A 26,937-nucleotide genomic window follows, 5' to 3' on the forward strand; every position below is an offset into this window, starting at 1 on the left:
ATTCGGTCCATTTAGCACTTTGCAAAGCAGATCAATATCACCAAACATATTCATTCATGTTAAAGCTCAATTTAATTCTTAAAGTAGTAGAGATGAAATTTGTTATTTTTGGCCTTTGAAGTATTTCCACCAGCTAAAAATGGTTTTAAGGCAGTTAGCTCGATCTTTTGCTAGTGTGTCAGTAGGAAATATCAGTCTACATTTCCAAACATTCATTTAGCCATTAATTGTAATAATCCGTGCTCCACACCGATATCTGATATTATCATCCAGTCTGTCTGGAATGATGTGAAGAAACTGAACAAACTGAGACTGAATAAACCCAGAAGAACTGTAGCAACGCCTCCAAGATTCTTCAATTCCTTTAGATACTTAAGTTCTTTAAAGTTGGTCGATTCTGAAGAGCTGTAAAGGTATTTAACATTCATAGGCTGGAAAATTAACTCCGAAAGTGATTGCAAAGATTTTTCCTTTGTGCCATATGCCATTTATCATCATAGTACATAATGGACATCTCTATTTAAAATAATTTGAATAATTATTAAAACCTTTTAGTGGTATTTGTGATTTATAGATTTATCATTCTAAACCCGTATGAGTTTCTTTATCTTTGGTGAAATGCTGGAAAAGAGCAGTATGAATGTTTCAAAGTATCTTTTTTGTGTTCCACAGAAAAACTGTCCCTTTAAGAAGCACAGGCTTTTGAAATTAAAATGATATTCATGTGGCATGTGATGAAACATCAAAACATTTTTAGAGAATCTCTTTTGCCTCTATCTGTAGAAAATCATTTGTAATCAATTATGGGACAACAACCATTCTGTGCCTCAGTGTACATACGTTACATAATGAGATCCCTGCTTCAGCGGCATCGACAGCTCTTTAAGATGTCTGTTAACCATGTTTGTCTAGGCTCTTTGTGCTTTTGGAGCGTAAATAACACTGGTGTTTATTTTTCCCTCCCAGTTCAGCCGTGGATCAGAGCAGGAGACGTTCCGCCCCCTGGTGGATGAGTTCAGCTTCGGAAGCAGCGCTCTGATTGGCCTGCTGGTGATTGCAGTGGCCATCGCCACGGTGATAGTGATCAGTCTGGTGCTGCTGAGGAAGAGGCAGTACGGCACCATCAGTCACGGCATTGTGGAGGTGAGCTAACGGTCACTCGTGACGCTCCATCATTCACTCTTAGTGTTTTCAATGAAGCTTGAGGAGAACAGCAAACAGGCTAGACAGACTCTCTCAATCGCTGTGAAGGATAATGCTCTCACTCCAAACACACAAGGACAAGGAGGTTCAATGGAAAGTTTATATTCATTTAATTATATAACATTATAATATTCACGGCTGTTGAAAGGTTTGTAGTCAGTAACATTTCTCTCACGAAATTACTGCACAAAAAGAACATTTGCAGAAAATGTACAGGCCATCTAAGTTTCTTTGTCAGATTAGGAGATATTTTCTCACCAATGGATCCTCTGCAGTGAATGGGTGCCGTCAGAACGAGAGTCCAAACAGCTGATAAAACTCCACAATAATCCACAAGTGATGATTTAAGATTAAAATGCCTTAAAGATGGATTTTTATTTTTTTAATGCAAACGCTTTTCTTTTTACAAGAATTGAATTGATAGAGTAGAGTGGTGGGGAATATTGTGATGTTTTTATCAGCTGTTTGGATTCTCATTCTGACGGCACCCATTCACTGCAGAGCATCCGTTGGTGAGAAAGTGATGGAATGCTACATTTCCAATCCATTCGGATGAAGAAACAAACACATCTTGAATGGTTTGAGGATGAGCAGTTTTTCTTATTGTGTCAACTTATTCTGGAAGGATCATGTGACACTTAAGATTGACAGAGTTATGGCTGCTAAATATTCAGATTTGCATTCAGAGGAATAAATAAAAATTTGAAAATGCATTTAAAAAGAAACCATAAAAATATTTCAGAATGTTACAGTTTTTACTGTATTTTGATCAAATAAATGCAGCCTTGGTCAACACGAGAGACTTCAAGAACATTACAAAAAATCGTACTGTTCCTAAACTTTTATAGCTGCTTATGTTGTAGGTACTGATATCTTAAATCTTCCTCTTGTGTTTCAGGTTGATCCTATGCTATCTCCAGAAGAACGTCACCTGAGCAAGATGCAGAACCACGGCTACGAAAACCCCACCTACAAATATCTGGAGCAGATGCAGATTTAGCCTTCGTGGGGCGCTAGAGAGGGGTGAACATACTACTGACCAATTATAAAACTGCTCTCAAATCATTTCATGCATTTGAAATGCATATTCTGGTTCATTTAAAGAAAACAAAAAACAATGGTTTATTAATACTGCTACTTCTAATACTGCTACTGTTGTACCATGGAGCACAATTTTATGCTCTTATAACTTGTCTTTATTTTAAAGTCAACTGTTTTAAAACAGGAGAACGTGATTTCTGCAAATTAGCCTGGAATTGATTTTCCGTATTTGAAATCAGAACGTATTGTAATGTTATTTTAAATGTTAATTTTTATAAAGTTCAGATCTAGTCTATAGAGGTACAGCAAAGCCGAAACAATCAAAATGAGACGGCAGTTTGTCTACACCATCGCAGGCCGCCAGGATATACTTCTTTTAAATAGATCGCTTGTATATGAAGGTTATTTGTAACGAATTAAATGTATAGTGAATCAGAAAATATGAAAAGAAAATCTTTAAATCATTTACTTTGTAATTATTAAAAACACACAATATATACATAAATAGAAAAAGTAGATGGTCAATTTATTCATAGTCAGTCATGTTATTTTTTCCAGAGGTTACAGGTTTAAACTTTGAGATTAAAGGACAGATATCCCCGGTCCAAACACCTGATACCATCGCCTGTGTAAGATACGATGAACGGTTCAAACTGAATGGCGTGACGGCCTGCCAGATATTTTGGCTGATTGTGAATGTAGAGGTGCCTGATTTGAGTAACATTTACTATGTCATTTGTTTTTATCTTTTGGTTATGGTGTCTTATACTTGGAACGGTGCGGCCCCTGCACATGACTGGTGCAAATTTGTTGATAAAAGGCCTCCAGTCTCCCATATCACACTGAAATGTCGCTCTACTCTGAATTAATGTTATTTTTCCTGCTCTTTCCTGCACACACTCCAACGCTCCCTTTTATAGGAAATCTGACCTGATGAAATGTTGCATTCAGTTTATGTTTATCGCAGTTATGTATTTTTATTAATAGCTGCCTAATGAGAATTGCCATGGAGAGTTTTATTGTGGCAATACTTTCTATGATCACTTACATCAAAAAGAGCATAAAGTGGACTGTAATTATAATACTACGATATAAATGTTGTTTATAATACTACGATATATATAGATGTTAAGTCCTACAAGGACATACCCTTGATAAGTTACTAAGCTGGAGGCCAAGGCAAGTGCAAGAAATGTTTTGCATGTCCACTGCGATGCAAGGCAAGGAAAAAATCCCACACACACACTTCTTAGCAATGACTTTGTATCCCTGACTTTGTATAGTTGATGTCGCAATCATGGCTTTTATCAAGGACAACCTGTGGTTTGCATTGTTCTTAAATGAGATGTTATGATCTATATTTTTAAGTTCTTGTTTTTCTCTCTCTTCCTGTGACAGTATTTCTGTATGTGACTTTCACTATGCACCTAAATGGCTCCAATCTTGTACCTTGTCATTGCCTGCTTGATTGTGGAAATGGTCATGGGGTGAGGGGAAAATTAATGCAAAGGTCATACATTAGAGGTAAAATATGGTGGAATCCAGTGGAAAATGGCTTCTTGGTTACAGGTGGGAAACACATCAATAAATTCACTACTTCCATGTTGGTGTCATTTTTGGTCTTTATTCTACTTCTTTTTATACCAGCATGAATGTTCTCATAAGAAGTCTGATTTGAGTTTATAATATAAAATAAAAGCATTTATACACACACACACACACACACACACACACATATATATATATATATATATACAGGTGCTGGTCACATAATTAGAAATCATCAAAAAGTTGATTTATTTAACTAATACAATTCAAAAAGTAAAACGTTTATATTATATTAATTCTTTACACACAGACTGATATATTTCAAATTTTTATTTCTTTTAATTTTGATGTTTATAACTGACAACTAAGGTAAATCCCAAATTCAGTATCTCAGAAAATTAGAATATTACTTCAGACCAATACAAAGAAAGGATTTTTAGAAATCTTGGCCAACTGAAAAGTATGAATGAAAAGTATGAGCATGTACAGCACTCAATACTTAGTTGGTGCTCCTTTTGACTGAATTACTGCAGCAGTGCGGCGTGGCATGGAGTCGATCAGTCTGTGGCACTGCTCAGGTGTTATGAGAGCCCAGGTTGCTCTGATAGTGGCCTTCAGCTCTTCTGCATTGTTGGGTCTGACACATCGCACCTTCCTCTTCACAATACCTCATAGATTTTCTATGCGGTTAAGGTCAGATGAGTTGCTGGCCAATTAAGAACAGGGATACCATGGTCATTAAACCGGGTACTGGTAGCTTTGGCACTGTGTGCAGGTGCCAAGTCCTGTTGGAAAATGAAATCTGCATCTCCATAAAGTTGTTCAGCAGAAGGGAGCATGAAGTGCTCTAAAACTTTCTGGTATAAGGCTGCATTGACCTTGGACCTCCGAAAACAGTGAACCAGCACCAGCAGATGAAATGGCAACCCAAACCATCACTGACTGTGGAAACTTTACACTGGACCTCAAGCAATGTGGATTGTGTGTCTCCTCTCTTCCTCCAGACTCTTGGACCCTGATAACCAAAGGAAATGCAAAATTTAAGAAAACTTTGGACCACTTAGCAGCAGTCCAGTCCTTTTTGAAGCGAGACGCTTCTGATGCTGTCTGTTGTTCAACAGTGGCTTGACACAAGGTTTGCGACAGCTGAAACCCATGTCCTGCATACATCTGTGCGTAGTGATTCTTGAAGCACTGACTCAAGCTGCAGTCCACTCTTTGTGAATCTCCCCCAAAAAATTGTACTTGGTTTTGTTTCACAATCCTTTTCCTTCCCTTTGCTTCTCTATTAATGTGCTTGGACACAGAGCTCTGAACAGCCAGCCTCTTTTGCAATGACCTTTAGTGCAAGGTGTCAGTGGTTGTTTTTTGGACAACTGTCAAGTCAGCAGTCTTCCCCATGATTGTGTATCCAACAGAACTAGACTGAGAGACCGTTTAAATGCTTTGCAGGTGTTTTGAGTTAATTAGCTGATTAGAGTGTAACACCAGGTGTCTTCAATATTGAACCTTTTCACAATATTCACATTTTCTGAGATACTGAATATGGGATTTTCCTTAGTTGTCAGTTATAATCATCAAAATCAAAAGGAATAAAAATTTTAAATATATCAGTCTGTGTGTAATGAATGATTATAATATACAAGTTTCACTTTTTGAATTGAGTTAGTGAAATCAACTTTTTGATGATATTCTAATTATATGACCAGCACCTGTGTGTGTGTGTGTATATATATATTATTATTATTATTGTAAAATATGCAGGAATTACATTTACATATTTCATAATGAAACACACACACACAAAGTTACAGTCAGAATGTGTTGTAGCCACAAGCTTCTTTAAAGGAATAGTTCACCCCAAAATGGAAATTTTCTGACAGTGCACTCGCAAGATGTAGATGAGTTTGTTTCATGGGAACAGATTTGGAGAAATGTAGCATTACATCACTTGCTGAGAAACCAACTCGTCTACATCTTGGATGGCCTGAGGGTGAGTACATTTATAATTTTTTGGGTGAACTATTCTAACATCTAAATACTTGTATGAAGATTCAACAACTAAGAGAGACTGAACCTGCAGATTTGCAGAGTCCTGCTGGAGGATCATGTCAGGATGAGTCTGAAGGGAAGATATGCTCAGTCTGATGCTGTGACACACCGACCCAGACAATGAATGACCCTCCACCTCCAAATCAATCCCGTTCAAGACTACAGACCTCAGACAGTGTAACACTCACTCCTTTAATGATGAACACAAGTCTGACCATCACTCCTGGTGAGACAAATCAATGACTTGTCAGGGCCGAGCACTTTTTGCTAGTCCTGTCTGGTCCAGTGCAGTTTTAACCATCAACTATTTATTTTTTCCTTCAGTTTCTCAGAAAACACCATTTCATGTTCAATCTGTATGTCAATTAGAAATATACTGTGCATGTAATATTCAATGCTACTAGTTGAAGTATTTAAGATTTTCTGATATAAGACATTTTTAGGACTTAATTTATGAAATTCAGACTTTAAAGAAATCCTGAAAGGGGTTTTGTTTATATAATTGTATAATTTGTGACCTTGGACCACAAACCATTCATAAGGGTAAATATATATATATATATATATATATATATATATATATATATATATATATATATATATATATATATATATATATATATTATTATTATTATTTTTTATTGAGATGTGAATAAATAAGCTTTCTATTGATGTATTGTTTGTTCGTATAGTACAATATTTGGCTGAGATTACAATTATTTGAAAATCTGGAATCTGAGGAGATGCAAAAAAAAAAAAAAAAAAAAATACTAATCAAAAATTACGTTTTTAAATAGTTACGGTAGGAGTTTTACAAAATGTATTATAATAATATCTTTATCCTAAATTGATTTGACCCATACAATGTATTGTCGGCTTTTTCTACAAACATGTTCATGCTACTTAAGACTGGTTTTATGGTCCATGGTCTCATTTATATATTATATCATGAATATAATGTGTGTTATATAAAATGTAGAAATGTATATGAAACATATTAGTGCATATATGTACACAAGTGCTTGTGTGACGCGATTGAATTGTCATTGGCGCGTTCTCTTTTTATTCATTGGACGGCCTTGAAGTCGTTTTATTTTTTTCATTGGTTGGGAGAAATGGCGGAAAATTCCCATTGGCACAGTGAGGAGAATGGCATACGAGCATCAAATGCCAATTATCTCGATATGAAAAACAATTTACACATATCGGAGTTCAAAATAAAGGACGCGGACTTTATCCAGCACATCATATATGCCATTTTATCCCTATCATTCCTGCAAATCTCCATCGATATATATCGCAATGTAGAAAGCGTCGCCTGGGGCCGCGGGTCTGTTGCTAGGTAGATTATGTTAATATATGCAAGGCAGCCATCTCTGCAGCTACCATTCAGAGGGAAGACCCACTTCAACCTTTTCCTAAAAATGATGAAAACTCTCGGGAAATCCACACCCGAAGCTTAAGCGCGGATTCAGGATCGTCTCTTAGTAAGTGTCACGTAAGATTCACAGGCTGTTTTCCGTTGGACGGTCGATTAGAGGGTAGATATATTTTGTCAAGTGTCTTCGCCGTGCTTTGTTGTTGTCTTAGTCCCACCCAAAATGGAGTCGTGTCGCGTCGCGTTTTCCTCATTCTGCCTCAGACTCTCGCGAAGCGCGTCGGGTTCATCTATGCGCGGGGAGCCAAGCGCCCCTGTCCTGCATTTCAAAACCTTTATGAAACTAGTGTACTCGATTAAAACGACACCGTAGGGCCGTTCCAGATTGAACAGGCCCTCTGCTCTCACTCCTCTGTCGTTGCCGGCGCCCAGCGCGGGTTTATGTCTGATAAAGCTGCTGTGAAAGTGTTTATGTGCCGCTGCTGGTTGTGTGGTATAGTCCGACTGGAACTCCCAACCTGCGGGCTTCAGACGGGGGGGAGAGAGCCTCACAGACAGCCCGAGCCCTTCATTCGCCATCACAGCCTTTATAATCTCTGTATCTGTCTCAGGGTTTGAAGAGGCCCGGGGTGATCGGCGTCTGTGTGTGTGTTTTTTTTCGTCGCTGGTGTTGGGTATCTTCTGTCCGGCCGTGTGTCTCCTCTAACGTTACCCCCGTGCAGTATTAGACTGACCGCTACTCCAGTAGCTCTGCGCGCCCGTGTTCGGGTTAAACCGCGAGCTTTTAGCATTTCAGTAAATTACAAATAATAACACTATCAACGGATGAACTGCGTCGAGCCTGAGCTTTTATCTGTTCCGTTCACATCAGCCACTGCCAGACTGATCATGTTATTTTTTAAGTACATTAGAGTTCCATGTAAATTTCATGGCATAAATTATCATTATGATAATAATGATTTTTGTAAGCGAGTTATTCCATTAATTTGGAGTAACGTTATTTCTTATACAAGATGAACACAGTATGGTCTGGAAAAACCTTGAGAATATGAAAACTGAGATTTCCAAAGGTTTCCCTGAGGCCAAGTCAAATGTATTTGTCTAATGCTTGACACAATGCACACCTTTGCAAGGCATCTTTACAGAAAAATAGTTTTTGTTTATAACATCTCATTCCTTTAGCTGATTGGAATTGGGCAGTTATATAGTTTACATTTTATAATAGTAGATGCAGTCAAACAGTTGAGTTTGCTATTATGTATCACCTTACATAAGATGTTGGGGATGTAACACATTACAAGTAACGTGGGTTATGTAATCAGATTACTTTTTTCAAGTAACTAGTAAAGTAACGCATTACATTTTAATTTACAAGAAAATAACTGAGTTACAAGTCCCCTGTCCCCAAATTGGGAGAAATCTGAAGTAAAGAGCCATTGTGTGCACTGTGTGAACATGATGTAGATCTAGAGTGAATGTAAATGTGCATTTATTAATCACTCGAGAAAAAGTCTTAGTATTCATCAAAATGAATTAAGAAAGTGAAATGCAAACTCAGAATATGTCACAAACTGGCAATAATTAAATATGTTAAATAACACAAATGTATCTAATCCCATATAATGAACTGATGTCTTTGCTGCTGATCTTTGATGATCCAATGCAACGGTACTTATAAGCAAAAATTACTTTATTGAACTTCTTTGTTTTGTTTTATTGCCGAAGAGTGTTAAACCTTCTTCTCCTTCTCTACGTTACAGACGTGAATTTATTTTTCCTTCAGCCTGAGGTTTATTCATTACAGTTTATGGTGTTAACAAACACCTCGGGCGTCTCTGGTGACGAATGCAGGACTTCTCTAGTCATTTAGTCAAAAGGAAGGACACGTCCTCGTAAGGCTGCCACATCATAAAGCTTTGTGAAGTAAGCCTATACTTAGTAGGCAGTCTTCCTTTTGTTTCCCTCATTCAGCCTGCTTTGAAGGATGCATCAAGTGTCCTTCAATCACCCACAATCCTTTGCACACATTCCGATTCACCCTTAAACTCACCCCTTCAACCTCAAGTTCATCTGCGTTCACTTTTGAGTGCAATCTCCACATTTCAACATCCAGTTAACACCAAGTTGTGAATGGTTCTGTTTTTTGATAATCCATTACACTTGGATGTTTGTCACAACAGGAAAGATAAGACCTATCAATGAAACCTTCTGAGGTCATGTGGTGAAAATGTTGCACACTACATTATTCAGTGTATAATTTGTGATGATATTCTACTCCGGGCCATGGCCACCATAGACACCCCCCCCCCACCCATATTCAGAGCAGTGGTCAATTAATATGGGTTTTCATAATGGCTCAAGCTATTTAAAGAAGTCATGGATCTAAAATCTTAAAAAGCCATGGCACTCTGTGTAATGCATGTGCAGGTGGTAGATGAGCGGTGGATTGGTGGAGGAGGGGTTCGCTCTCACCTCGTTCTGATGCAATGGAGGCCAAGCAGGAGTCAACACATGTGTGGAGTACAGCAGCCAACAATGACACTGGAAATACTCCTCAGGTACAGCCAAACCTTACTCTTTAGTTCGATTAGTTACGTGGAACTGTTTAGTTACCTGCATCTCACATTCTTCAACCGAAAACCAATAAAGCATGTATCTCTGTTTCACTTCTCTAGAATGCACTGCCGCTCTCTCTTAAACAACTAATGCTTTAAAACTTCTCTATGTAGGATCTTGATTTCAATTGCATTACAATTAAGCATGTCATCCTGCAAAAGTGTTATTGTTATGATACGATAATGTGTGCAGGTGCATTTCGAGAGCGGTGCGGTGGCTCAGATCGTGTACAGCGGAGAGCAGTCTGACCGCGCTCAGCAGCAGGTCGTGTACGCAGCAGACGGGAGCTCCTACACCTCGGTGGAGTCGGCCGAACACACACTGGTGTACATACACCCAGCCGATGGATCGCAGGTGTGGGGCACAGCCAGCACACAGGGTTATGAGTCATAATTATTGCTGTAATTGTAGAAGGGTGATCGATAGACAAAGCAGCTTGTGAAGGTAATATTTTGATAAGTTTAGTCTCCTATTGCTATTATGCAACTTAATGTTAATATTAATGTTAGCTAATGCATTCAAATTTAAATATTACAACACTAAAAATGTGAATGTATTCTGTATTGCTACCAAAAGCATGTGGGGAAAGACATTAGCATCTCATTAAACGACAAATATTAAAGGGAGAGATGAACATGTTCCAGACTAAGAAAAGTAAAAATACAGTCAGAGCATTCTTTACAATCTTTTGTGTTATGAACATGTAATTGAAGAGTTTCCTGCAAAGCTGTGCTAATTGAATTTTTCACTTGCCCCACTTTGTTGTTTTCTTTGTTCCTAATTTCAGCTCCATATTTAATGATTGATTTATTGTGCAAACAGGTGATGTGTAATAAGCTGTGCAATCGATTGCAGAATAAACCCCTTCAAGTGTGATACAAGATCGGTCACTTTGTTGGGTTTAGTTTGTGGTGATTATTGGCGGACTGAATGTTATTTTCATATGTACTCCTTCTGATAAATGAACTCAGGTTTACTGCTCTTTTTCGTTCCTGTTCAGGCGGTGTTTACAGATCAGCCCCAAGTGGCCTATATTCAGCAAGATGGCACAACACAACAGGTAGTGTGGCATTCCATAGCATTATCAGGTATTTATTTTATTTATTTTTCATTGATGTTGACCACTAACATTATCTGTTGCATGTCAGGTGACTGTGTTGCTTCCCAGCGGTCAGAACATGAACACTGCAAATCTGCACGTACTGAGTAATGTAGCTGATGGCCCACAGGCGATCCTGGAGCCTGTGACACAGGTAAACTCGCACTGTGAAACATATCCAGCAGGAGTTTTTGTGTTGATTTGGAATCATAGACTCAAACCTCTTTTACCTCCTTCAAATCGTGTTCCAGGGATGTTGATCACTTTAACCCTCAAGACAAAATGATCACCTGCAGCAACCGTATAAAAGTAGCCCAATTCTCCAGGAAAACCACTGACTTATTTTGCTTTACACTACATTAGTGATATATCAAAACTTATGTCTAGATTTCTTCTGAAAGAAAAACGGTAATACGGTAAATATTTGGGAAATTATGCAAATGTGAAAATAAAGCATAACTGGCACTGTGTCTCACAGTTCTCAAATGCACATTAAAGGGGTGGTGAAATGCTCGTTTTCACTCAATATCCTGTTAATCTTGAGTACCTATAGAGTAGTACTGAATCCTTCATAACTCCAAAAAGTCTTTAGTTTTATTATATTCATAAGAGAAAGATAGTCTGTACCGATTTTTCCCGGAAAAACACGAGTGGCTGGAGGCGTGACGTGTGGGCGGAGCTAAAGAATCACGAGCGCCAGTAGGCTTTTGCGCTGATAGCGTTTGGAAGCTGTGACATTACCTGAGGACAAAACCAACCAAAACAAACCATTGCTAACAGTCAGATTCAGCGTATATTTATGATCCAGAATCAGATCCAGAGGCTGAAATTGAACAAGAGCAGCATCAGCAATCAGTCTCTATGTGGTATTTACTGAAACTGTATATATTTGCTTAGCGGTTTTGGAAAATGACTAAGTTCCACTTTGTCATCTTTTTTTTTTTTTTAAGCTGTACATGTGGAAAGTGCAGTTTGATGACAACATCGCATGTTGTTTACTTGATGTGCTTACGCGCTGATAGCTAAGTTAACAACACAGAGATATTTGAAGCAGTTTTACTCACCGCATGCGGTTCCAACACACGATCGTGACCCTTTTCCGTTGGGACTGCATCATCCTTAAGAAGTAAACGATGTGCAAATCCGGCGTCAAACTGGACCTTGTTTGTAAAACAAGCATCTTCGAAATGCAGGGGAACAAACACAAACACTTGCACAACTCCGTTGATGCTCTGTAAAAATAAACTCCATCCACTGGTCCCTTAATGCTGTTTCTCTTTTGGTAATCTGTGCAGGGTTGTCTTGCCCTGGCAACCAAAAACGCACTCCTTTTGTGACATTTCGCGACGCTCTCGCTCTGATCAGTGAATGTCTGTGCTCTCAGTGCTCTGCTATACGGGAGCGCGCGCTCTTCCGGGAGAAGTGCCTCAGGACCCATATAAGGAAATTCCGCTCCATCTAACGTCACACAGAGCCATACTCGAAAAAAACTTTCCGAAACTTGTGACAAACCGGAAGGAGTATTTTTGGAACAGAAATACTCCTTCAAACGTACAACTTAATTTTTGAAACTTTGTCCATGTTTAGCATGGGAATCCAACTCTTTAACAGTGTAAAAAACTCAGTATGCATGAAATAGCATTTCACCCCGCCTTTAAATTCACACATGCAGACAGTTTGTTTCAGTGTGAACCGAGATACTGAAAACCGAGTCGTGCGCTGCTCGCATGAACACAGTGCTGTGCTGCAATTAGTTTGATAGACACTATGATCTTTTATTTTATTCTGAGGGGCCGTCTACACAACAACATTTTCAGTCTAAAATGTGTAATTTTCTTCTTTTTTTTACACAGCAGCTGGGTTTTGGGCACTGAAAAAGCATAATTTTGAAAACAGGTTTCAAAGTGCAAGTTTTTGGAAACGCCACCATTATTGTTTCTGTGGAAACACCCAACAGGGGTATTTTTGAAAACAGTGACGTCATACGCATGCGTAGTATGTGTTAGGTTTGTAGACATGCACAGTACGTGTCGATTATAAAGGCAAGTGCGAACAAACATACACAACCGTGGTGGAGTGTATGGTACTGTTGTTGCTGCCGAAGAGCTGGCTAACACTCCTTCAGCAAAGTGTGGATTTACTTCACCAATATTACAACCAACAGTGGAGATGCATCTCATACAATCGTCACTTCCCTACAGCGTCAACTACTGGCCTTGCATACGTAGTCAGCATTTTTGGCCGTTTTTGCGGATATGTGTGAACGCGAATAGTTAAAAAAAAAACTTTGTTGTGTATGCGCGAAACTTTTTAAAAACACAAGGGAAAACCGTTTCCATTTTTTGACTACATCGTTGTCGTGTAAACATGGCCGGAGAAGTGAGCTGTTCCCCTGAAAGGCCTCTTAACATTGTCCTACCATAGGCATGAGACTACAGTGTATGAAATAAAGCATCACCTGCATTAGTGAAGCCAGATTAACCTCCTCTTGACTAGAAAGTGATTGTTTCCCAACAGAGCCAACTTGCTGTGACTAATGCAGCTCTTCCGAACATGCCGGAGGCCTCGTCGAGTCCCCTGGGGGCCACCGATTCCACTGTGGATTCAGAGGATGAGGAGGAAGACAACGATAGCGACGATTCTGACATGGACGACTGGGAACCCAGGACGCCCCAGCCCTTCACCCCTCAGAACCTCTGTGAGGAGACATTTAACACTCAAGTGGTGCAAGGAAATACGTTTTAGTTCTCTTGCAAAATGCAAGGTCGAGTCTTTTGAATATGATCATGTGTTATTATTTCTGTGTGTAGGGTGTGAAGACTGTAACAATGCTAATCTTGGAGCATGTATGAAACACGGTCCTCTGCACCCCATCCTGAGCCGCCCTGTGATGTCCAAGGCTCGGGCCAGTCTTCCTCTCGTCCTGTATATCGACCGCTTCCTGGGCGGAGTCTTTACTAAGAGGCGTATCCCCAAACGCACACAGTTCGGTCCTATAGAGGGGCCGCTGGTGCCACAGAGCCAGCTGCAGGACACGCACATCCACCTCAAAGTACGACAAACCTCTTAATCTACATAGTTTTCTAGTATTGTGTGTAAAATTCTCACATCCTGCTGTTTGCTTCTGTGTAGTTATACATGCTAGACCCTGAAAAAGAAGGCGAGAGGGCAGAGGACCTCTGGTTTGACCTGACTGATGAAGAGCGATGTAACTGGATGATGTTTGTCCGGCCGGCTCAGAATCACCTGGAGCAGAACCTGGTGGCTTATCAATACGGCTCGGACATCTTTTACACCACCATTAAGAACATACAGCCCAAACAGGAGCTTAAGGTGCGCTTAAAGGAACCCTTTCTCATCCGTATCAAACAAAAGAATGGTCCATAGTGCTAAACATTTTATTATTAGTTGAATCTACCAGTGTTAGTTATTAATTGAAGATACTATTTTAGTTTCTCTTAATATTTATATTCTATTTTAATATTTTCTGTCTTTGATTTAAATTTTAGTCTTGTCATTTTTATAAAAAAAAAAATAAAAAAAAATGTTTTGTTCTTTTATTTTTAGTTTTTTTAATACTTCATCTAAAACTAAACAAAACGAAGAAGTGTTGCTTTTGCAACTAGCTGAAATAAAGTACGTTTCTGTTGGTTATGTGGTTTTTTATTTTTTTTATTATTCTATACTTCAAGTAAAGAGTTTCACATGCGGTCTTCTCTTCAGGTGTGGTACGCTGCATCATATGCCGAGTTTGTCCACCAGAAAGTTCATGATGTCACAGATGAAGAGAGAAAAGGTAAATTGTCATTGTCTTCTTTGAAATTAGTATCTGCTGGAAGTGTTATAGTTGATGACATTGGTGATCCATTCACATAGCCACAGGCATGAAAGACTAGATATTTACTAAGGATGTAATTGCTAACTTTCTCAGAGTTCCAGTCATTTTGCGTGTTTTTTTCTTCTTCAATACAATAAAATGTAAAATGAAGTTTAAATATGTGCATTAATTTAAGTTAATTATATTTACATAATATCATATCCTTTGGGAAGAATGTAATAATTCTTAAAGCTTCTGATCACATCAATGACACTGATTACACACAGATCAAAGCTTAAAACCTTAAATCTATATGAATCTATTAATCAAAAAAACGTCATCCATATAACAACAATGGGAGTCATGAATGAAAAAAGAATCACACTAAATGCTTATAAACTCCTCCTTTAACTATTAATCTTCGAACTGTACCCCTAATATTTACATCTGATCTATGATGTTATCTCAGTATTATCTGAAAAAGATGTTTCTCTTGTGGTTCCTGGGTCAGTTTTACGTGAGCAGGAGAAGAACTGGCCGTGCTATGAGTGTAACAGACGGTTCATGAGCTCAGAGCAGCTTCAGCAGCACTTAAACATGCACGACGACAAGCTGAACCTCATCCAAAGGTGACTGATTTCTCCGATGTTCATGATCGTATTCCTGACAGTAGCTATGTTTCCATCTACCTATTTTCATGCACATTTGGGATATCACATATAAAACGCTGAATGGAAACGCAAGATGCACATAAATTCTTAAAATGCACATTAAAACGAAGTCGGATACATTTCCTATCCAGTAAGAAAACATGCGTATAAACTATTATGGAAACACTCTCGAGAAGTTATCTTGGGAAGCAGCTCTCAACTACGTCAAAATAAAAGTCCCGCCTCTTAACACATCGGACAAGCAGAAAAACATATTGACAGATGCCAATAGTTGACAAATGGCAAATATCGGCCGATATATCAGTCGACCACTATTCGTCTGCATGCTCCGAAGCTCGTAATTTATTGAAAACAAACATTTATTTACAAACATACAAACAAAAAAAATTATTATATATTATTATTATATAAAGTGCCTTCTCCCACTGCAGCAAATGAAGTTTTTCTTTGTGATATTTAGCGCAGGTTATTCAGGAAGTAATGATTTTGTTGTCTTTAACTCTCTGGATGGAAACAATACTTTATTCGAACGATTCATGCAATATTCCAAGTTTGCACATAGGTTTTATTCAAAACGTTGGATGGAAACATAGCAAGTGAGTCCATTGCAGAATCTGGCAAAAATTCTTCTTTTCCAGGCCAAAAGGCCGCGGGCGAGGAAGGGGCAGGAAACGATTCGGTGCTGCACGACGACCAGGACGACGTACGAAATTCATCTGCCCACAGACTCCTGTTGAGAGTGCTGACAAAACACAGGTACTGCAGACCTCATTTACTCACCATCATGTCATTTCAAAACCGTAAGATATTCATCCAACTTCGAAACACTTTTTTTTTTTTTTATAAAACTTGAGAGATTTCTGTCCCTCCACTGAAAGTCCATTTACCGTATTTTTCGGACTATAAGTCGCACCTGAGTATAAGTTGCATCAGTCCAAAAATACGTCACGATGAGGAAAAAAACATATAAGTCGCACTGGACTATAAAACGCATTTATTTAAAACCAAGAACCAAGAGAAAACATTATCGTCTACATCCACGAGAGGGTGCTCTATGTTTTCAGTGTAGACTACAGGAGAACTGAGCAGCATACAGCGCCCTCTGGCGGCTGTAGACGGTAATGTTTTCTTTTAGTTCATTGTCTTAGTTCATTTCTCTCGGTTCATGTCAAATTAATTTGGATAAATAAGTCGCACCTGACTATAAGTCGCAGGACTAGCCAAACTATGAAAAAAAAGTGCGACTTAAAGTCCGGAAAATACGGTACCCAAAATTTGATGCCTCAAAAAGTTCATAAAGACATCGTAAAAGTAATCCATGTGAATGGAACAGTTTAAAAAGTCTTCTGAGGAGGCAAATTTTGTATTATAAGATGAACAGATATAATTTAGACTTTTATTCACATATAAACATCGATTAACTCACACACATAGAATCATCAAATATGGCAAGGTTAGCACAAATTAGTTTGCTCGATGCAGAGTGGATCTCTGATCTCTTTATGAACGTTTAAACGTTTGAATCGAAAGCAAAACTTTTGTCTTGGTACCTGCTGTAGGAGCTTTTAGCATCTGTAGATAAACTACCATTTGAGGAGCGAACGGACGGAGCTCTTAATGGGCTGAAGGGGGTGGAAATGGCAGCTGAATCGATGGAGACCGAGACGGAAGAAGGGCTTGATACCCCAGAAACCCACACCGAGGTACTGCAAGAGGAGGGGGATTCTGTCACCCCACCTCCAGCCACAGAAGTCCCAGAGTCTGCCAAAGAGGACCCGTCTCAGACAAGTCCCGAAGACCCCCACCTCACACCACAGGACATGAGGAGGGCGAGGAGGATTAGGGTAAGAGGAGTGACCCACAACCTCAGATCTCTGCATTGTAGTGTGTTGAGTAGGCTAGAGTTATTTAACAGTAGCGTGTGTGTGGCTGTGTCTTTCTCTTTTGTTGCGTGCTGCACGTTAAGGTGGACATGCAGGTAGGTCTAATGTGGGCCAGAGTGGAGTCAGAGGAAACTTCCTCCTTCAGTCAATACAGTGTTGAGTCCCTACATCCCCATTACATCTGTCTGTATCCGTTCAGTCCCCGAGCTTCATCATTTAACCATCAGCAGAGTTTTAGGACAGCTGCTCCAGAAATGAACATTCACATCATTTAATTGTAGGATACTAGGCCCGGGTTGATTGAATATTGATTTTGATCAACCAATATCAATTCTTAAATCCCAAGAATCTATGCTGTTTTCTGGTGATGCATGAACAAAACATTGCTTAGTTTTATTTGTAGCTTGCCTACCGTGCAATATTCACAATAAGCTTTGTGCTTCATTACTTTCAATATTAAAGAAAGTCTTAGATTTTAAATTGAATTTGAATCATAAAATTACACGGAATACCATTTTTGTGCTGAGTGCTCATAAACCCTCTTTATTTTAAATGTTCATATTTTAACAAAAATAGAAGTAGAAAGTTAATTACAGAATTAAAAAGAAAAATAGGCTTGTGTGAAATTTAAATGTTTGTTAATGAGAGTTGATCTGAAATTAAATCGTACCATTGTTAAATTTGGACTGGTTGTTATCTAAACCCTTCAGTATTATAGTAATTTACTGATGGACAGCTTGTATACTGTACCTGATCTATAGCCAAATGAATTGATATCTAAATCAGAATCGAATTGAATCAAGAGCTTGTTGTGAGCTGGAATTGACCTGAACTGGGAAATCTGTTAATAGCGAGCACTAGTGCTTACTCTTGTGCTTCAAAAATGCCAAAAAACACTGTAAAAGTGGTTCACACTACTAATACAGTAATTTGACAAAATAAAAGCTCTATGGTTTAACATTTGAAAGCAAATAAATTAAGAGAGCCATTAATATTGGCAATGTAAACCATTCTTTGCTTTCCATGGATGAAAGTGTTTTGGTTTTGGAACGATGTGAAGGAGAATAAATGACAGAATGTTCATTTTTGTGTGAACGAGCTACAACTGGAAGATGTTTGTCCTGTTTGTGTTCTGCATGTAAAGGAAGCGCCTTGTTTCAGCCACCCACCTCTGTGACACGCAGACCACCCAAGTGCATTGTGTCATCGCTCACAGATCATATGAATTCAGTGTAATCGAAGTGATTCCTCGTCATCCTGCTTGGATTCTTCACCTGGTCGTCTTCTCATTCCTCCATGCTTTCTCTCTTCCCTTACCCAGAATGCCGCTCTCCAGCATCTTTTCATCCGTAAGTCCTTTCGCCCCTTTAAATGTTCTCATTGCGGGAAAGCCTTTCGAGATAAAGACAAGCTGGAGCAGCACATGCGATACCACGGGCGGGACGGCTGCCGTCACATGTGCCATCAGTGCGGTAAGGGCTTCCTGTCCAGCTCTGCGCTTGAGGATCACCTGCAGCTGCACTCTGACCAGCGCACCTACTCCTGCCTCTTCTGCGCCGAGTCCTACGACAGACTGGACCTGCTCAAAGTGCATGTGGAGGTTCACCTGGTCAACGGCTGCTTTTCCTGTCCTTCCTGCAAGAAAACCTTCACAGACTTCATACAGGTGTGGTGTGCTAACAAACAGATGTACACATAATCGCAAAATAGTTCACAAAAAAATTAAAATATGCTTAAAAATTGACTTCGTCTATGATTGAGGGGTAGATGAGTTTATCATGACATCACTTGCTTACTAATGGATCCTCTGCAGTGAATGGGTGCCGTCAGAATGAGAGACCAAACAGCTGACAAACATCTATTAATGTTTTGTGAAAATGAAATGCTGCTTGTTTTTAAGAAAGAAATCCATCACTTAGACAATTTAACCATCATTTTTGGGTGCCCAAAATCCATAATAATGCTTACTCCATTGAAAAAGACCATCACACGTTATCCTCTCACATCAAAATCCACCAATATATACATTTTACTAGTGGCTGAAGGACACTTTTGTTCATGTATAGCAAAATAAAGTAAACTGTGACATTATATCCAACAAATCTTCATATAATGGACTACCAGTAAAACTTTGGGACCAAAAATTATTCAGACATTTTGACCTGACCATGTTCTGCTTAAAATGTTTTTCTTCAATTGCTAATGGGACCTTTTTACCCCACAGACGGAACAAAGTGAAGCATTGCTTGGTAATTGGTTGACCTCAATTGGTATTATTTAATTGAGTGCTTGAATCAGCTATTCAACCCTGATTCAGTACATACCTTTCTTAGTTATCGGACATTATCAAGATGAATTAGTTTTTACAGTCGTTCTAAACTATAGTGAATAAACTCTGATAATGTGAGAAATCTTGACAGTGTCTGATTACATTTTGGTTTGACTGTATATAGTTGTTTTTAAACCGTGATTAATCTGTGCATATTTCTCCCCTCATTCAGACAAAATTATAGTTATTATTATTATTATTATTACACAATTTATTCCAAATGCACAGGTTTTGTCTTAGCTAGATGTGAATTGATGGCCTGAAGTGGTGTGGATTATTGTGAGGTTTTTAGCAGTTGTTTTGGACTCTCATTCTGACGGCACCCATTCACTGCAGAGGATCCATTGGTGAGCATGTGATGTAAAGCTTTGATAACAAGTGGATTTTCAAGGGGGAAAAAAATGAAATCAAAAGTGTCTGGTCTGGTTACATGGCAGTATTCTGATGTTTAATGGTGTGATTAGCCAATCATGCATCTGTGTCGTGCAGGTTAAGAAACATGTGAGAAGTTTCCACTCCGAGAAGATCTTCCAGTGTACAGAGTGTGATAAAGCCTTCTGCAGGCCTGATAAACTACGCCTCCACATGCTTCGCCACTCTGACCGCAAGGACTTCCTGTGCTCCACCTGTGGAAAACAGTTTAAGGTGATTCAGATATGCCCAGATGAATATCGTTCATGCATAAAAGTATCCACAAATAAATTCAGTGCATTGTGATGTTTATGCGTCTTTAAGCTTTGAACCCAAATACAGTTAGGCATGAAACATGAAAAGAATGTGTCTGAGTGTTTAACAACTTCTCATTTATTTTGTTGTGTGTTGCTTCTCCTTTGTTGGCCAGAGGAAGGATAAACTACGGGAGCACATGCAGAGGATGCACAACCCTGAACGTGAGGCCAAAAAGGCGGACCGCATCCACCGCACCAAAGCTTTGAAACAGAAGGAGCCCACCACCGACTTTGAGAGCTTCATGTTTAAATGCAGACTCTGTATGATGGGCTTCAGAAGACGAGGAATGCTGGTATTTACTTTTTTTTTTTTCTTAAATCTATGACCTATATAGGCTTTCTAAAATAGGTGTTTTTTTCTAAAATAGACCTTTTTTTACTGTCCTGTCCACAGGTGAATCACCTGTCTAAACGACATCCTGAGATGCGATTGGAGGAGGTTCCTGAGCTGACGCTGCCCATCATTAAACCCAACAGAGATTACTTTTGCCAGTACTGTGATAAGGTCTGGACTTCAACACATGAATGTTCTTCTGGGGTTGTTCATGATTGCTGTGAGCTCTGCCAATTCTGTCTTACCACCTTCTTTGGTTCTGCTCATTTTAACGGCATTGGCTGCATTTATAATAGTCAACATTTGAAGTGGATCAAAACCTTTCATCAAAGTTGTCCTAAAACTAAAATGCGTTCTTGTATTAGAACAACTTTGGTGAAATTTTTTGATCCACTTCAAATGTCAGCTGCTGTAAGACAATCGCAGTGTGTCCTCGTGCCTCCTCTGAAAATAGTTAAATATAATATAATAGCATATATATATATATATATATATATATATATATATATATATATATATATATATATATATATATATATATATATATATATATATATATATATATATATATATAAGCAACTTAAAATAAATGATTTCTGTATTAATATACTTTAAAAAGAAAACTTTTCCTGTGATGCAAAGTGAATTTTCATCAGCCATTACAGCAGTCTTCAGTGTCACATGATCCTTCAGAGATCAAATATGCTGATATATTATCAATGTTGGAAAGAGCTAAATATTCTTTTTGGAAACCGTATATACTTTTAAATGAATAAAAAGCTAAAGAACAGAGTTTATTAAAAAATTAAATTTAAAAAAACTTTAAATTGATAAAAAAGTGATAGTTAATACTTATATTGTTAGAAAATTAATAAATGCTCTTTTAAAAATTAATTAACATAAAAAATCTTACTGAACCAACCTTTTGAACAGAACACACACACACACACACACGTATATTTATAATATGCAATTAAAAACAACTGAAGAAGGTAATTCATCCCTGAAAGTAGTACCGGTAATTGTATTTTTTAATTATGTTATTATATTCAGGTGTATAAAAGTGCCAGTAAGAGGAAGGCCCACATTTTGAAGAACCACCCCGGGGCAGAATTGCCCCCCAGCATCCGGAAGCTGCGTCCAGCCGGGCCGGGAGAGCCTGACCCCATGCTGAGCACACACACACAGCTGACCGGCACCATCGCTTCTGCACCTGTCTGCTGCCCGCACTGTGCCAAACAATACAGCAGCAAGGTACAGCCATCAATGACATGCTGAGTGTTCATCTGTATGGATTTATGTGTCCTAACTTATGTCTGTGTTTATTTTTAGACCAAGATGGTCCAGCACATCCGTAAGAAGCATCCGGAGTATCAGTACAGCAGCAGCAGCAGCATCCCGGCACCTCTGGCTGCTACTGTCATCAGCAGCGCTCCTGCCGTCATCACAACAGACGGCAGTACTGCGGAGACCGTGGTGGTGAGCCACTCCCCCAAACACGTCAAAATGATAGCTGATAAATTCTGTTGAATGATTTTAATTTAGAGTTGTCTTTTAAAGAGATATCAGTAAAGTGTTACTGATTAGATGATCGGTAACGACCCAGTGTCTTCCTCCTAGACGACCGATCTGTTGACCCAGGCCATGACGGAGCTGTCCCAGACCCTGACCACAGACTACCGCACAGCACAAGGGGATTTCCAGAGGATCCAGTACATCCCAGTGTCTCAGGCAGGAGGAGGCCTGTCCCAGCCACAGCACATACAGCTGCAGGTGGTGCAGGTGGCCCCGGTACGCACACACTCAGTCACACTCGCTGTTGTGCTCTTTATTACTTTATTATTGCTTTCATTCTTTTGACTTCATGAACTTCTGAGCGGTACTGTTTGCATATATAGTACATACACAGTGTTCTCTGCTTCTATTTTGCATACTTGTGTACATAATCAGTTTATGTGTAGTGCTTTTCTGTCTTCTGGTGAGTTTTGGACTGATTTGATAAGCGAGGGCTGTGTCTGTTTGTCTCTGCAGGCGTCCTCTCCTCACTCTCAGCACTCTACAGTCGATGTGAGTCAGTTACACGACCCTCACAGTTACAGTCAGCACTCTATTCAGGTTGAGCACATCCAGGTGGCTGAGCCCACGGGGACGGTGCAGGCCAATGCACAGGTGAGACACTGATTTTTACAGGACATGTATCCTGTGTAGAGCTGAACAATACTTTTTCCAGACATGTACTACTGATGTTTTGCATTTCTGCTTCATAGACTACCAAGTCTTGCCAACGGTGAATTTAGATCCCCCTTAGATAAATGTATGCACTGCAGGTTTTTTAAATTGTATGGATTTTCTCTGGCAAGTCACCAGAATCATGCTTGATGGATTAAAGTTTAAAAAGAATAAATTGTAATTATTAGTATTGTAATTTTTACAGTACTGTAAAATAAAAGATTTATTAAATACTTGATTTATTTTACATGACAATGGTATTACTACAATATATTTCTTATTTTTATATTTCTATTTAATAATAATAATTGCAAAAAAAATTATTTAATAGAAAATATTTTAAAAATAAATATTATTTAATAGTCATGCTGAATAAGTTTAAAACAGTGGGAATATAGCTCATGAAATCTCAAGTAAAATAGTTACTGAAAAATGTTTAAGTTGGTTCTTGTAAAGATTATTTTATATTAATATTTTTTTATATCAAGATTTTTTCCAATTTGTTCAGCCATAAAATTATTAAAATTAAAAAAAAGTTATGTTTTTAGATTAAAAGTTTTATAATTCTGCTGAAAATTCCAGTTTTTCATACTGCGATACATTTCGCAATTTTTTTTTTAAGCATAATCACACCAAGACGCCATTTTTGGTCCATGATGTTATATAAGGATGATATATAAAAATGTTATGCTTTTGTGTAGTTTAGTGGCATCAGTCTTACCATCTCTTACATTTGAACACTTTCTATCATCCAATCAGGTTTCAGCTCAGCCTCTAAGCCCCTCCTCTCAGCAAGCGGCTCAGGAGCTTAGCACCACCCAGCTGACCCCTGTGACCCTCGCTCAGGGCCAGACTCTACAGACGTCCACCAATCAGACGCAAGGTGCTGCTCAGCATGCGTACCTACCCAGCAACTGGAACTACAGGAGTTACCGTAAGCATCTTCAGCAAAAGCTTCTGTAATAGATATTTATCAATATATTAATCTGCATTTATACAGAAAACATGATGGCAGCATTGTGTTTTCCTCCCTTTGCTCCCGTAAGCCTCTGAGATCCAGATGATGGCTCTTCCTCATACTCAGTATGTGATAGCAGAGGCCAGCACCCCCGTCACTGCGTCCGGCAACAGCAGTCAGGTCAAGACGGTGAGTGGAACAGCTATCTGGCTTCCACAAAAATTCCAGTGTTTTTGTTTTCATATTGTAGTGTAATTATTTTTTGGTTTCTGGTGGAGTGCAGACACATTATGTGATCTCGGAAGGACAGACGGAGCTGGATGGTAAGCAGCTGAGTGTCCCGTCATCCGCTGGGCAGGTTCACCCCGACCCACTGGAGCAGCCGGCCGTCAGTCAGCAGACCACCACGCAGTACATCATCACCACCACCACCAACGGGACAGGGGCCAGTGAAGTTCACATCACCAAACCCTGACCCTCAATCACACATGAAGAAACTGATTTGTCGTCTTCAGCTGCAGAGTTACTTTAAATGAACAGATTTCTGATTTATTTTCTTGAAGAGTTAAAAAGATGAACTCAAATAGTGAAGATGTTTTTGTATGAAAAATAATAAAAACACTGGAGTGGGTAACTGTGTTTCTCTAGACACCCAAAAATACCTAATTGTGTTTGTTTTCAGGAACTATCATGACTTTTAACCTGTGACATCTTGCCTTTTATCTTCATTTTGGTATTTTTTTTTTCCTCTTTATTTTTTTTATTCAGTAAAGTATTGAAAGATTCATACTTAAGACTGATGAGAGACCTTTAAAATGATTTTTTTTTATTAGTATTTCTTTGTTTCCCCACAATAAAAGGGGTCAAGCGCTGTGGATCCTCATTTCGCTGGCTTTTGTTTGAATATATTTGGAAATCTTCATGTAAAATTTGGCACAGCCGCAAAGCCTGGAAAAATACTGCCTTGATGAGCAGGCGGATCTTATAAAAGATCACAATTTACCCCAAAATCCAAAGAGAGAATTAGAATTTGCACAGAGAATGTGAAGCTTTGTGACTTAATTTTTGTGACTATAAAGTGTTAGAATTAAATTTAGCTTGATTGTCATGAACATAATGTCACGATGCAAAAATATACTTCAGTTTCTTACAATGAAATGTAATGTATTTTTGTAATGTGTTTTGGAGTGGAATATGACCTTGACATTTCATTTCAAGAATCTAACATCAATCTCAAAATCGTATTATTTTGATAACGCAAAACTTCCCAGATCAGATCGTCAATCCCCACATCAGCTCCCTTGCAAATGAAAGCGAACCCCAAATGATTACTTAATTATATTAACTATAAATAATTAAAATATGCTCCACTGAAGAAGTCAACTGCCAGAATGAGGTTCAGATGAAGGTTGAACCCTTTATACCCTCCAAAAAATCCAAATCAGAGTCCTCATATAATTTTATGCATTATCTGTTAAAACGACTGGAAGATCTTGTGTATTTCATGTAACTTGTGTTTATGGACATACTAGTATTTATTTGGGTTTTGCACATCCATTAGTGGAGCACTGCTGCAACTTTAGAACCTGAGAAAGGGAAATGTATCCAGCATACACTATTTATACTGAGACAAACTTGTACAATGTAAAAAAAAAAATCTGTACTATGATGAGTATTGTAATTATTGACAGTTTATGTACAGTAATGCGCCTCAGTGTCTCTGGGTTGGTGTCTCCTGTTGTTCCTAGTGATCGTAAATAAACATCCTTTTGTAGACTTCATGTCTTTATCATCTGCCAGTTCTCAAATCCCTCATCTTGGCTTTATTTTGACTTCCTATTTTAAAAGCAGTATTCTGGAATAAATACAAAACTAAGATCTATCTACAGTAGAATTTCAAGTATAATGTAATCTTTTGACAATTTCCCCCATTTAAACCCAGTAACAGAATACTCCTGTTTTACTCCGTACTGAAGCTTGATTTGTTCACATTCTGTAGCTGCACAAACCAATGGTTCTTTAGTACGCTAGACCTTGAAGGAGCAGCGTCATTTCATCAGAAGCATTCGACTGAAGTGACGGTCATTGATTTGCATGCAATCTCACCAATAGAGATCCCAGTTGGCCATGCCCAGGAGGAGGCACTTCCTCTGGTGGAGTGGGCCCTCACACCTTTGGGGCTTTGTTAGCCTTCTGAGGTATAAGCCAAGGCTATGGCGAAGACTATCCAGTGAGAAAATCTCTGCTTTGTAACTGGCAGCCCTGTAAAGCGACTGTCTTAACAGGTTGCCATCAGCAGGGCGGTTTTAAGTGACAAAGGACACAGCTTTGCCAAATGGAGTGGTTTGAAGAGACTACAGACAAGTCCCAGACTGGCACAGCCTGAAGACAAGAATGATTCAGGATCCGCCAATCAATTGGCCAGCTTCGTAAAAAGTGTGAGGGGCCAGAGACAGTCCAAATAGTAGGACCGCATACTGATAGGCCACTCTCTCGAATACAAATCTCAAGAAAGGTCTGTGATGATGTAGATATGAAAATCTTTCAGATCTTTCATATCCACCATCAGGAAACAGTCCTCAGGACAAATGTGTGCCAAGATCTGTTTCAAAGATCTGTACACTCAGACATCTTGAATGGAATAGAAGTCTGAATGATACCCCTGAAACAAGGTGGCCTGTGAGTGAACTGAAGCGAGTAACCTTGTCTTATTGTGTTTAGAACCCAGATGGACGTGCCCGGAATGGCTGCTCTAAGCCTTGAGCCGTGATGCAATGGGTTCTAATCTTGCGAATGAAGGCTTGGTGTTAGGAGGAGGGGAACTGGCAACCAAAAGGTTGCGTGGGAAAGGGAAATTTGCTCTTTTGAGTATGTGGGTCCTCTATCATAGCAGTAAAACATTCAGGTACGTGGACTTATATGGAGGTCAGCTCTGCCCCTTCTGGTGGGCTAAATCGCCATTGGTTTGTGCAGCTACACAAATGTGAACCAATCAGGCTTCAGTACAGAGTAAACCTGAAGTTTTCCCTATACACATCATGAGCTAATAAT

The 26,937-nt window shown here is 38.9% G+C and overlaps 2 protein-coding genes across 8 annotated transcripts in view; both read left to right on the top strand.

The window, feature by feature from the left end:
* The window catches only part of aplp2 (amyloid beta (A4) precursor-like protein 2), a 72,783-nt gene extending 68,937 nt beyond the window's left edge, over positions 1–3,846 (top strand). For all 6 annotated transcript variants that reach the window (XM_052583021.1, XM_052583018.1, XM_052583016.1 and 3 more), the window contains 2 exons: positions 967–1,143; positions 2,102–3,846. In XM_052583021.1, coding sequence (XP_052438981.1) covers positions 967–1,143; positions 2,102–2,203 — 279 coding nt within the window. In that variant the 3' untranslated portion in view covers positions 2,204–3,846. The remainder of the gene's footprint in view (positions 1–966; positions 1,144–2,101) is intronic.
* Positions 3,847–7,021: 3,175 nt separating this feature from the next.
* Positions 7,022–25,662, top strand: prdm10 (PR domain containing 10). Of its 2 annotated transcripts, none has more exons than XM_052582582.1 (23): positions 7,022–7,331; positions 9,650–9,780; positions 10,031–10,192; positions 10,839–10,898; positions 10,987–11,091; positions 13,455–13,635; positions 13,748–13,989; positions 14,070–14,270; positions 14,661–14,733; positions 15,266–15,383; positions 16,064–16,181; positions 16,985–17,269; positions 18,630–18,974; positions 20,127–20,282; positions 20,479–20,658; positions 20,760–20,870; positions 21,753–21,953; positions 22,032–22,178; positions 22,320–22,490; positions 22,731–22,868; positions 23,688–23,862; positions 23,975–24,075; positions 24,170–25,662. In XM_052582582.1, the coding sequence occupies exons 2-23, from the start codon at positions 9,709–9,711 to the stop codon at positions 24,359–24,361; spliced, it is 3,534 nt and encodes a 1,177-aa protein (XP_052438542.1). In that variant the 5' UTR covers positions 7,022–7,331; positions 9,650–9,708; the 3' UTR covers positions 24,362–25,662. The 2 variants fall into 2 exon arrangements, with proteins under 2 accessions (XP_052438542.1, XP_052438543.1); XM_052582583.1 differs by lacking the exon at positions 7,022–7,331 and adding an exon at positions 7,426–9,145.
* The last annotated feature ends 1,275 nt before the right edge of the window (positions 25,663–26,937 follow it).

The sequence above is a fragment of the Carassius gibelio genome, chromosome B18 (genome assembly GCF_023724105.1).
Source record: "Carassius gibelio isolate Cgi1373 ecotype wild population from Czech Republic chromosome B18, carGib1.2-hapl.c, whole genome shotgun sequence".
NCBI classification, from domain to species: Eukaryota; Metazoa; Chordata; class Actinopteri; order Cypriniformes; family Cyprinidae; genus Carassius; species Carassius gibelio.

Bases quoted from the DNA above. Each gene is read 5' to 3' on its own strand.
- prdm10 (XM_052582582.1), top strand. From the start codon at position 9,709: ATGGAGGCCAAGCAGGAGTCAACACATGTGTGGAGTACAGCAGCCAAC. The intron at 9,781-10,030 runs GTACAGCCAAAC...TAATGTGTGCAG, and splicing joins ACACTGGAAATACTCCTCAG to GTGCATTTCGAGAGCGGTGC. The intron at 16,182-16,984 runs GTACTGCAGACC...TACCTGCTGTAG, and splicing joins AGAGTGCTGACAAAACACAG to GAGCTTTTAGCATCTGTAGA.